The 12,564-nt window shown below is 46.0% G+C and overlaps 1 protein-coding gene across 4 annotated transcripts in view; it reads left to right on the forward strand.

Annotated features, from left to right (window-relative positions):
- Positions 1 to 12,564, forward strand: part of LOC109561123 (teneurin-2) — a 765,441-nt gene that overhangs the window by 693,447 nt on the left and 59,430 nt on the right. For all 4 annotated transcript variants that reach the window (XM_070793964.1, XM_070793965.1, XM_070793967.1 and 1 more), the window contains 4 exons: positions 1,014 to 1,034; positions 4,480 to 4,712; positions 5,920 to 6,074; positions 7,354 to 8,228. In XM_070793964.1, the coding sequence (XP_070650065.1) occupies positions 1,014 to 1,034; positions 4,480 to 4,712; positions 5,920 to 6,074; positions 7,354 to 8,228 (1,284 nt within the window). The remainder of the gene's footprint in view (positions 1 to 1,013; positions 1,035 to 4,479; positions 4,713 to 5,919; positions 6,075 to 7,353; positions 8,229 to 12,564) is intronic.

Consider the following 12,564-nt stretch of genomic DNA (forward strand, 5'->3'; position numbering starts at 1 on the left):
GCTCAGGGTCTCAACAGTGTTTGGCAAATGCAGTTGTCTGGGGCAGGGGCTCTCTCCCGGGGGCAGAGTCCCTCTCTCCCTGGTTCTGTGATGCACCAGTGGCAAGTAGGTGACACGGGTGTCACCAGGCTCCCTCCCACACCCAAGGCAGATATCCCAAATGACTTTAGATGGGCTTGAATGTGGCTTCAGATTCCTCCCCTCCTGCCCTCCCAGCAGCCAGTACCAGTGGATAGGTGTCGGCACCCAAGAGGTCACCTGTGTGCCATCCCTGCATTAGGCTGTTTCACCTGAGTCACATAAAGCCACACTGCCGGTCAGAGAATTTAAGCAGTCTTGTCTCGATTTTCCAGTGGCTGGGAAGAATCTAAAACTAGAGGAGCTTCCCAAATACAGTAAGTGTCCTACATATGAACCTTCAAGTTGCAAACTTTCAAAGATGCACACTGTACCCTGGTCCGTTCACCTAAGGCATACGTGAACTTGCAGCTTGCCCTCCATCTCCTACTGCTAATGATCCTTCAGCTCTGCTGTCTCCCACCTCTTCTCCCTTCTCCCTTCTTCCAAACTCTTCTTGCCTGCTCACTTAATGCCAGTCCCTGTAGACCAGCTGTTGAACGACTGTACTTTTCAAGGTACTGTACTGTAACATTAAGAATGGTTTCTTCATTTTTTGTGTTTGTTTTTTATGCTCAGTTGTGCAAACAGTATTAGAAACCTATTACAGTACAGTACTCTATACCAACTGTTAGTTGGGTACCAAGACTAACTTTGTTGGACTTTACTAAACAAATCGGACTTACAAACAAGCTCTTGGAAGGGAACTTACTTGTATGTAGAGGACTCATTTCTGTAATTGTACTAGGAGCTGTCAGCTAGAAGGGAAGCAAAAAAGAAAAAGACTGCCTTTGAGGGGGGCCCTTTATACAAGAAACGAAAATGTTATGTTTGCTTTATCATCAATTCTTCCGCTAACTGTTTGTTCTTTTTCCTTCTGTTTTCTTTCTATAAAGAAATAAAGAGTTTAAACATAGGTAAGATGAAGAACTCGTTCCCATATAATTTGATATGGTTCGTTTGCTTCCTTGTGTTTCCGTTTTGTTTTTGTGCTTTCTTGTGGAATGTTGTATATTTTTATATGCCAAATATAGTAACTTTTTTATGTGCTAATTGTGTGTTGTGGATATGATAAGCTTTAGCAATTATGAAATGCAGTCAAAAAAAGAACCAAATAAGCTGACAGTAATTAGAATTTCCGGAAGATGCAAGTGTGAGATAATGAACCCTCAGCGAACTTTTACCCCGACTGCTCATTGCGGTCCATAATTGGGCTAAACAGTTGAGGCAAACTTCTGGCTTTTGTAAATGCTGGACTGGGTTCACAAAAGCTTTAATGAACTGGAAACGGGTCAAAAACTCATTTTCAACTCATTAATGATTTTTTTCCCCTGAATGTATGGTCACTTAAAAAAAACAAGTTAATTGCCAATCTGCTGGTCAAAATGAATCCAACAGTCAGATGCACTGGGAATTTTCATAAAATTCAGTCACTTTTAAGTAGTATGAAGGGTGTGGACCAAGTACTTTTTGTCTAAATACCCTTTGTCATTCAGCCACTCTGAGGTTATCACTTAAAACCGAACTGGTACAGTTCATATCTACATGCATAGTGCTCTGAGGAGCTTCCTGTTCAAAGTTAGGAAAACTTCGGGTTGCACTAAAACATCAGAAAAGTGACCTTATTTTTACTTGGAAGAGGAGAAGAAAAAGTGCATTTTAATACTCGAGGGAATTCTTCTCCTCACTCCTTGAAATGAAATGTTGGCAGAAGGTTCTGCATCATGTTAGGTCAAAATCAAGAGTGGGACTTCCCAGGTGGCTCAGTGGTAAAGAATCCTCCTGCCAATGCAGGAGATGCAGAAGATGCAGGTTCGATCCCTGGGTTGGGAAGATCCCCTAGAGGAGGAAATGGCAACCCAGTCCAGTATTCTTGCCTGGGAAATCCCATGGACAGAGGAGCCTGGCCGGCTACAGTCCATAGGGTTGCAAAGAGTCGGACATGACTGAGTGACTGAGCAGACACACAGGCAGAGTAGAGTTAAGTTGTATAAGATCATCAAAGTCAGTGTAAAAGCCATACGTAGAAGTCCTCTGCCTCTCCATCTCAGGCACTGCCAAAATTGGCTAGTTATAGACACCCCAATTGGTCCAAATTTTTTAAAAAGCAGCAACACTCTGGAAGGACACCCCCTCAAATTTCCATACTCCATTTGACCTTCAGCATAGCCCCAGTGTGAAAGCATGGTTGCCCATCTACCTGAGCTCCTCTGTAAGCATCTCGATTGGAATGAGTATGAGACCTTGGGGGAAGAATGGGCTCCCAGTAGGAACTGACCCCATACCCTCAACTGGCTGCTCTTCTGCCAGAAACTTTGAAAAGCCTCCTTGAATTGGGCTCCCTAGGAAGTCCAGAATTAATTATCCTGTTCCTAAGATAGGCACAAACGTGCAATGCCCTGTTCTTCTGAGGATGGCACCAGCTCCTCCAAGGCCAGTAACAAAGTAACATCATCTAATTAAAAACCTGCATGAGTTTTTCCCTTTCTGCTCTTATTTGTTTTGCCTGTATAGATAGTCTCTTAAGACTTAATAGCCAAAAATAAATAATAAATAAAAGGAATAATGAAGGAAGGCAAGGACTCCAGGTAGCCTACTCTCTCAGACTCATCATCTAGGCTGGAATTTTAGAAAGCCCTTGACTTCTGGTTCAGTTATGGGTCTTAACAGCCACCTGAGGAGAAGCTGGAATTAAGATGATATCGATGCATAAACTGTTCCTTAAAAGAGCTTTCTAGTTCTTTTCTTACTTAAATCAGCAAAGAACCCAAGTGGTGGTGTTTTAATTAGTAATTTACCAGCTATTGTCTACAGGACAGATGTATCCAACACCTTCATCGCCCTCATCTTTGCCTCACCTTTTCCAGCTCCTCTCTTCCCATCATTCCAAACTACAGACGCAAAATGACTAGGAAAAAAAAATGACCTGTGCTCATTTAGACCTGTGGCACCAAAACCTAAGACAGAGAGACATCTGCCACCTGTATCCTAGGGACAGTGATGCTAATAACCCGTGTGGGAATAGCACGGGGACCCATTCTGTTGCAACCTCCACACTAGACACCCTAGAGAGGGACAAAAATGTAGGGCTTGAGTCAAAAGGGACATGAGTGATACTCTGATTCAACTTCTTCATTACCCCCAGTAAGGAATCTAGGACCCACTGTGGCCAAAAGTCTTCCTTAAGGTCCCCCGGCTGAGTTCAAGTTGAGTTTAGAGTTTCCTAAGTCTTAGTTCTGAGCCAAGTTTACAGATCTTACCCATAGGAGAGCTGAACGCACAGCAGAGAAAGAGATCCAGGTCTCTGAGGCTTCACGCTCTTCTGATACATCACCTCCACACTGAGGTACTTCTCTCCCAGTGTGACTTAGGGTCCTGGCAGCTTCTGGGGCACACCTGTGACCTCACTATTGGTTGGTGGTAGTTTAGTTGCTTAGTCGTGTCCAGCTCTTGTAACTCTATGGACTGTAGCCCGCCAACTCCTCTGACCATGGGATTTCCCAGGCAAGAATATTGGACTGGGTTGCCATTCCCTTTTCTGGGGCATCTTCCCCGCCCAGGGATCGAACCCACATCTCCTGCATTGCAGGTGGATTCTTTACCACTGAGCCACCAGGGAAACCCCCAGATCTCACTGTTACCCAATATTTGAAAACTACATCTCCTTCCTTTATAATTTAGATTCTGAACATGATCATCAGCAAGATATCACAGGTTGTCACACAAAATACCAATTTTGTTCGTGTCCACACTGAGAAACAGTAGAGAAGATCTGAGGTTGAGGACTTGAGATGGCTGCGGGGAGCTGCCCATCACAAAGTTAGGAAGACTCAAGGTTACCCCAGTCTTCATGGGCTAGTACCTTGGAGTCACTGAGGGAGCATAGATTAGAAAAGGACATTGTCTCATGGAAGTGTTCCTCAATCCCACTTGAGAACAGAGTAAACCCACAGGGGAAGTAAAGAAGACCAGTGCCCACAAAACACAAACACAAAAGCAGGATCAGAGTGGGATTTTTCACACTGGCTAAATGAAGCAGTGGTATTTTAGCATGATGGGAAGTGATGAATTCTCTGATAGCATGAGGAGCTTAAGCCCAAGCAGAAATAGCTCAGAGCCATGATATGTTAGAACACTAACTTACTAGATTAGATTCTTTCCAGTTCACTAAAGTATTGGGTTGGGCCAAAAATTGGGTCAGGTGTTTCCATATCATCTCATGGAAAAACCCAGCGACCTTTTTGGCCAACCCAGTAGACACCAGAGGCGGTTGGAGTCTCGCTGGGATGTTTGTCATCTCCCTGACCCAGGAGGCCAGTGCGTGGCGCCGTCTCACTCCTCTTTGTGCTTCTCCTCCTGAAGCAACAACCCGGCACACAAGTACTACCTGGCGGTGGACCCCGTGTCCGGCTCGCTCTTCGTGTCTGACACCAACAGTCGGCGGATCTACCGAGTCAAGTCTCTGAGTGGAGCCAAAGACCTGGCCGGGAACTCGGAAGTCGTGGCGGGGACAGGCGAGCAGTGCTTGCCCTTTGACGAAGCCCGCTGCGGGGACGGAGGCAAGGCTGTGGATGCCACCCTGATGAGCCCGCGAGGTAAAGGCCCAGCAACAAAGCCCCACCCCAGAGAGAGCTCCCCGAACACCCGGCTCCCTTCATGCTCAAAGTGAACTCAGCCCCAGCAGTCCCAAACCCAGCTTCTCCTAGAATCATTTAACTCTGATAGATGGCTTTGGTGGGTGGGTGAGTGTTGTTTAAGAAGAAGTATTTCTTTATCTGAAGTAAACTTCATCTCCCACATAGGCTACAAATGGAAAGTGCAGTCGCTTGCCCCTAGAGATTGCTGACTGCTGCGAGTCATAGAGAGTCAGAAGGAAATGTCTGCTGTGTGAGCCCGAAGGCCAGCTGTGTGGGCTGGAGACAGAACAGAGCCCAGTGCGGGGAGCCTTCAACCACTCCCAGCTGTTCCTGTTAGATAGCAGTGTATATAAAGTCCAAACAGTACCTGACATTTTGCAAATGCCCCATAATGGTAGCAATTAAGAATCAGTATAAGTTCCAAGGGACTGGGATTGGCAAGGAGGGGTTCTTGGCTCTGAGGGATCTCTATTTGAAAAGGACTAAAGATGCTGAAGGTTAAGGACCATCACTGAAAGGTCTGATCCTTGTTAGCATTTTTAGCTAAGCTGAAAGCACACAGCAGTGAAGATTAAAGACGGGGAGCCTTGGGCTTGGGCACTGGGGTGAAAATGCAGAAGAAATAAAGCTGCTGTCTGCCTCTTACCAAGGGAGTGCTAGAACCAGCATTCCCCCAGAATAGCAATGTGCCGACTGGAGTCACGGCTTAACTGGGAATACTTCCTGGAGGATATATTTTGAATTAGGAGTTTGTGACTGCAAGAGTCACTGTTTCTCAACCTTAGGTGGCAATCAGTTGTGAAGGGTATTCCAGTAATTTACTACCAATAATTTTTCAAGCAGTGACCTTGGGAAATAGCTCTTTTCTAAAAAAGAGCAGATGCAAAATGATCTCCCCATTCATTCATTCGCAGCCTTGGTTCATTTGCAGCCCAAGGTTCTTTCTTCACTTGCATGGTGAAATAGCCAATACCCCAGGAATTAACCAGATCGTAGCACAGCGCTCGGGAGAAAGGGTGTCGCCTTAAACGACTCTTGAGTGTGCTGTCCAGTCAGGTTCCTCATCCAAGAAAATAATGCCTAGCAGGGCATCCCCACTACCACCACCGCCCCAGCAGCTCTGTCCCTTGCCAAGAGACACACTCCTGCTGTTTGTCCCACTCAGGTATTGCAGTTGACAAGAATGGGCTCATGTACTTTGTCGACGCCACCATGATCCGCAAGGTCGACCAGAATGGAATCATCTCCACCTTGCTGGGCTCCAACGACCTCACCGCTGTCCGGCCCCTGAGCTGTGACTCCAGCATGGATGTGGCCCAGGTGGGATTCTCTCTCTCCTCTCATTTCCCATCACTGTGCCACACCTGATTCTGAGTCTGAACTTCTCACCTGGGTTCTCGTTGTGTTAGAAGTAGAGTGGGAGGAGATACAGATCCCAGGTTTGTCTGCAGAAGGTTTGAAATGAACTGGACAGCAAGATGGAATGGGACATGTGAGACAGGCATGAGAGAGAAATAGGAGAAAGGGAGAGGGGAATTCTGCTCAGAAGCGTGGAGCTGGTGACATGCTCCAGCCGTGGCAGATTATAGGGTAGGCGTTACTGTGTAATTACCTCTCTTCTCCATCATTATCGTGGGTTTGAGAACATACCATACGGTACTACATGTCAATCAGAACTTCCCTGTTAATCTGAAGCAATTGCACCCTCACTACATAAACCTTTACTTTGTGAAGTTGTAACTGAGCAGATCCCTCTGTGATATTCCCCCAAGTGATAGTCTTTTAGTCTGGGCTCTTACATTAGCAGAGAACAGAGGTTCACTCAAATGTACAACAGGAGTAAAAGGACTGTATACTTAAAACAACTTTATTGAAGTATAGTTGATTTACAGAAATGGGACTTGAATATAAGGGCCCTCAACCTGAGTCTGTGCTTACTCTTCCAAAAGGGTCTTTTCCAAAACCCTCAGTCAACCTAATTACTTCCAGCTCAAATTCCTCAACTAACTGACAACTGATTCCTAAGGTTTCCATTTCCGATTCTGCAGAGAAGGGAAGTGTTTTACGCAGTTTACTTTTTCAGGCAAACAGGCAGGTTGTAGTTCACTGGCCAGCCTGTGCATTGGCTGCCCTTGGGGCAGGGACCCCTTCTAGACTGCATGGTTCCTTGCTGTGAATTAGATCAAGCTGCCTCCTCTAAGTGAACATAGCCTCCTCAGGCCCATGGCTTGGTGAGCAGAGCCTGGACTACATTACAGTAGCCCTTGAGCTCTGAACTACCTGTCCAACTATGCGTGGTGAATCCAACCCTGGCCCAATCATCTGGGGCTGCAAAGAGCATTGTGGGTAGAACTGGTGACCTACTCTAGCCCCAGCAGGTGATGCCACAGAAGATATCTGTTCCACAGTCTCTTCTCCATCATGCCCAGCATGGACAGTGAGCAAGTGGTCCCATGATGGGCACTTCTACACTGTGTTAGGGGGAAAAAAAAAAAGTATTTTTCCCCCAGTTGCATAAAATCAATAGAAGTGCCCTGGCGCAGGTAAACACTGAGCATGTTAGAGGCTGTCCTTGAATTTGGTGCTGTATCATCCGTAGGTTCGCCTGGAGTGGCCAACAGATCTTGCTGTCAACCCCATGGACAACTCCCTGTATGTTCTGGAGAACAACGTCATCCTTCGCATCACCGAGAACCATCAAGTCAGCATCATCGCGGGACGCCCCATGCACTGCCAGGTTCCTGGCATTGACTACTCGCTTAGCAAACTAGCCATTCACTCTGCCCTGGAGTCAGCCAGCGCCATTGCCATCTCTCACACTGGGGTCCTCTACATCACCGAGACGGATGAGAAGAAGATTAACCGACTACGCCAGGTAACAACCAATGGGGAGATCTGCCTGTTAGCAGGCGCAGCCTCTGACTGTGACTGCAAAAACGATGTCAATTGCAACTGCTACTCAGGAGACGATGCCTACGCGACTGACGCCATCTTGAATTCCCCATCATCCTTAGCTGTAGCTCCTGACGGTACCATCTACATCGCGGACCTTGGGAATATTCGGATCAGGGCAGTCAGCAAGAACAAGCCCGTTCTGAATGCTTTTAACCAGTATGAGGCTGCCTCCCCTGGGGAACAGGAGTTGTACGTCTTCAACGCCGAGGGTATCCACCAGTACACCGTGAGCCTGGTGACGGGGGAGTACTTGTACAACTTCACGTACAGTGCTGACAATGATGTCACTGAGCTGATTGACAACAACGGAAATTCCCTGAAGATCCGTCGGGACAGCAGTGGCACGCCCCGCCATCTGCTCATGCCCGACAACCAGATCATCACCCTCACAGTGGGCACCAACGGAGGTCTCAAAGTCGTGTCCACGCAGAACTTGGAGCTTGGCCTCATGACCTATGATGGGAACACTGGCCTCCTAGCCACCAAGAGTGATGAAACAGGATGGACAACATTCTATGAGTAAGTCGACTTGTAAAGTAGTTCCTCAGAGCACTTTCCCTACTACCCTCGCTGGCATCAGGATCAAGTGTTGGTGTGGCTTTTAGAATCATTTAGTCATGTTGTCTTCCTGACTTTAATGCTTCGGGGTAGTCCTGTCCCCTCTGCCTGACTCGTAAGTGATTTGCATTATTGGGTGTCTGATATCGAACGTCCTCCCTACAAGAGTTGGGAATTCCTGTTGTCTGCTTGCCGTTCCAGTTTCAGGATATTGGAAACGCACAGCGCCTGAGAGATCAAGTGTTGATTAACTCTGCTGATTATTCATGTTTGCCGTGGGTGCGGAAATTAGAAACTAAAAGGCATGGTCCTGGTGGGGCTCCTGTAATTTGCCGATAGGTCCAGCAACACACTTGATTGCACAGACAGGTAGATAAACTCTGAATTTCCTCTTTAGCAGAAGCAGATCAATACAGATAAAGTGCTAGGTATATTAAAAGATGTGAGAGCTGGTCATATTTCCCCTAACAATTATCTCATACTTGATAGTCCTGCTGTTTGTTTTACCAAAAAGCTCTTTTCCCTCACTCCTGCAGGCAGTTCTTGGTCACCTGCCTGCTGCTCCAGGTATTAACCAGTGGGATGCCAGTGGGAGGAGGTTGCTAAGGCATGATTGCTAAGGTTGCTCCTTGGCTGGCTGAGACAGGGATGGCATGGGTAAGGATCTGGCTGTCCTTGATGGTGAAGGATCTGGTTAACCACTGTGTAATTTGGAGTCATTGCTTTCTGTCTGTGTGATGCTGCTAGCTGAGAATTTAGTATGTTGGCCAGGTGTTGTCACGGAAGGAAAGGACAGGAGAAAGAACAGAAGACTTCGTTGATGATCAGTCTTAAATTCAGGCATGTTCACTTTCTGTTTGCATTCCAAAGGCTTTAAGAGAATGTAAAGGAAGCTTCTGCCATCTGCTGGAAGTAGGTTGCATTGCCATCTTCCTTTGGGCAAAGCTGTCTTTCTCAGACTTCCGAAGCAGCCTGACATCCTTCAGGGCACTGGGACTGGACCACACTTTACCAGGTGACTCTGTCCCTGGAGGTGCCATCTGAGTGTCATCTTTGGCTCTCACACAAAGTTAAGCTAAAGCTGCGCTGTAATCCAGATGCCTCTTAGATTCTCAACTTCTCTTCTCACTTGCACCTGAAGATCCAACACATTTCAGAGAGAATTGGTGTCACTCTCAGGAGGCCAGTCTGAAGTGGGCCAGGTATAAGAGGCTGGAGTGACAGAGTTCAGGCTGAGGTGCATCCTGAGACAGGAACTCTTAAGTAGAAGAGTAGTTTCCAGAAGGGGCGCCGAACTAAATGAAAACATGGTCACTTTTTTTCCCCCTCATGATTGTTCAGAAGTTACACAGAAGAGAGAATTTTTTTCTCTCTTGATATGAAGAGTTGCTTTTCTTCCATAAAGTCGGCAAAAGATCATACATTCTCCATTGTAGGAGTTCAATGCATATGGTTTTCTTAGCCTCCTAAAAAAGATGGTAGCTTCTGTTTAGTGGTATTTTTTTTTTCACACATTGTCAGCAAATTGGTTGTGTAATAGTCAGACACAAATTCGACTTCCTGTTGAGATGGTCACCTTAGTGAAAACTTTAGAGAAAGGAGTCAACAAAGTCATGAACAAAACCCCACAGACGCCTGGATTCAGTTTAAAGAGTCAGAATTAAAGCATGTAGTTTTCCCATCTGATCTCTACATAATATTTCACTTTGAAAACTTTTTAAAACATTTATTTACTTGGCTACCCTGGGTCTGAGTTGCAGCACTCAGGATCTCTTAGGTGCGGCACATGGGATCTAGTTTCTGGACTGGGGGTCTAATCCCAGCCCCCTGAATTGGAAGCATGGAGTCTTAGCCACTGGACCAATACTCCACTTTGAATTCATCCTGCTCTCTCCTCACCCCCTGTACTCCTGCCACTCTCTCTCCTGCCAGGGCAGAGCCTGCCTTACCAGACCTGGGGCCCAGAGGACCGGCCCTCCAGAAGGGGGGAGTCTTCCCGGGTGGTGCTAGCGGTCAAGAATGCGCCTGCCAATGCAAGAAACATAAGAGACACAGCTTGGATCCCTGGGTCAGGAAGATCCGCTGGAGGAAGAAATGGGAACCCACTCCAGTATTCTTGCCTGGGAAATCCCATGGACAGAAGAGCCTGGTGGGCTGCCGTCCATGGGGTCACAAAAAGTCAGCCATGACTGAAGCAACGTAGCCTATATATATATATAAAGTATTTATTAAAATTTTAATAAAATATATTTATATAGTATATAAAATACATTTATTATATAATATAAAATAATACTTTAGTACTGTAATATTTAATTTTAAATACTTTTAGCATTACTAAATATAAACTAAAATAAAGTAATATAAAGGGCTATTCTAGTCCTGATCAACTCCTCCCAACAAAGCAACAGAGGAAGGACTGAATATCAGCTCTGAGGGAGGGAGGGACGTTACATTCCAGGGAGCAGGGTTCAAGAGTTACTTTCTAGAATCAGCCAGCATTGCTACTCGAGGAGCCTGGAGTGGGTCCCTTTAAGGGGCTACCTTTATCCCCGCTCCCCTTTGAGTTGGGAAGTGCCCCGTGGAGAGCTGGGCAGGGATGAAGCCAACATGGGAATGCCCTCTGGACTGCTGTTGTGTCTGCTAAGTTCTCAGAATGGGCGCGAGCGGTCTGTTATCGCTGAAGGGCACAGGGCTACTGAAAAGGACAACCAGCTCTACACGTGCTCTCTCTCTCTCTCCTCCTTACCGCTTGCCACCACATGACATACTCTGTATTGTGAGCTTTATTTTGACCCTCTGCATCTAGTTTACACACATCACGAGGTCAAGGATTTTCATCCATTTTGTTCCTAGATGGGTCCCCGGATCCTTGAACAGTGCCTGGCACCTACGAGGAACTCAGTGAGTAGGTGCTGAATGAAGGAGTCAGATGCAGCCTCCAGCCCCACCTGAGACAAGGAAGGCAGAGCTGGTTCCACTGGGTGGCCATGAGGCCCCATTACTGGAACTCACAGCTCCTTGCCAGTGTCTCCAGGCTTCTTTGCAGAGAGACCTGAATCTTAGACATTTACTCCAGGGGTATCAAAAGCTGAATCTTCTTTGAAAGTTAAAGAAAACCTGCTTTTCTCCTGGTGGTCACTGAGATTCTGGTCTCAGCCTTAATTCTCTGTTCCCCAAAAGTAGAAGCTCCGGTTCCTACTGTTTCTCTCACAGCAAAGCACAGCAATCTACACACTGTAGGTGTCCAGGTAATATAGTGGATTGGAATTAAATCATTGCCTGGGACTCGTGGAATACACTGCTCACACTGTCCCTACTTGGCAGCAAGAGTTGGAACACTGTCTGAGTTCTCCACTAAGCACCCCACATCAAACCACTTAGAACTGTTTTTTATTTTCTTATTTATTGAGGTAAAATTAATGTGTAACATTGTATTAGTTTCAGGGATACAACATAATGATTCTGTATATGTTGTGAAATGACCACAATGCATTTAATTAACATGTCACCATATAGTTACAAGAACCTCTTATGATAAGAACTTTCAGGTTCTACTCTCTCAGCAATAGCAACTTTCAAATATGTAATACGGTATTATTAATTACAGTTACCATGCTATATATTACTTCCCCATGACTTATTTTACAACCGAAAATCTGTACCTTTTGTAAGTTTATTTTATTGAAGTATAGTTGATTTACTGGAGATGGAAATGGCAACCCACTCCAGTATTCTTGCCTAGAGAATCCTGTGGACAGAGGAGCCTGGTGGGCTGCTGCCCACGGGGTCGCACAGAGTCGGCCACGACTGAAGCGCCTTAGCATGCATGCACGCATAGTTGGTTTACAATGTTTCATTAATTTCTGCTGTATAGCAAAGTGATTCAGTTAATTCTTTTTCATATTCTTTTCCATTATGCTTCATTATAGGAGACTGAATATAGTTCCCTGTGCTATACAATAGGACCTTGTAATGTATCCCTAACAGTTTGCATGTGCTAATCCCAAACTCCCAATCCATCCCTCCCCAAGCCCGCCTTTCTCTTGGGAACCACGAGTGTATTCTCTCTGTATGTAAGTCTGATTCTGTTTCATGGATAAGTCCATTTGTGTCGTATTTTAGATTTCACACATGAGTGGTGCTGTGTGGCATTTGTCTCTCTCCCTCTGGCTTACTTCACTTAGTATGGTAATCTCTAGGTCCGCTGATGTTGCTGCAGATGGCGTTGGTTCGTTCTTTTCCTGGCTGGCTGAGTAGTATTCCATTGTGTGTGTGTACCACGTCTTTCTCGCTC

The sequence above is a fragment of the Bos indicus genome, chromosome 7 (genome assembly GCF_029378745.1).
Source record: "Bos indicus isolate NIAB-ARS_2022 breed Sahiwal x Tharparkar chromosome 7, NIAB-ARS_B.indTharparkar_mat_pri_1.0, whole genome shotgun sequence".
NCBI classification, from domain to species: Eukaryota; Metazoa; Chordata; class Mammalia; order Artiodactyla; family Bovidae; genus Bos; species Bos indicus.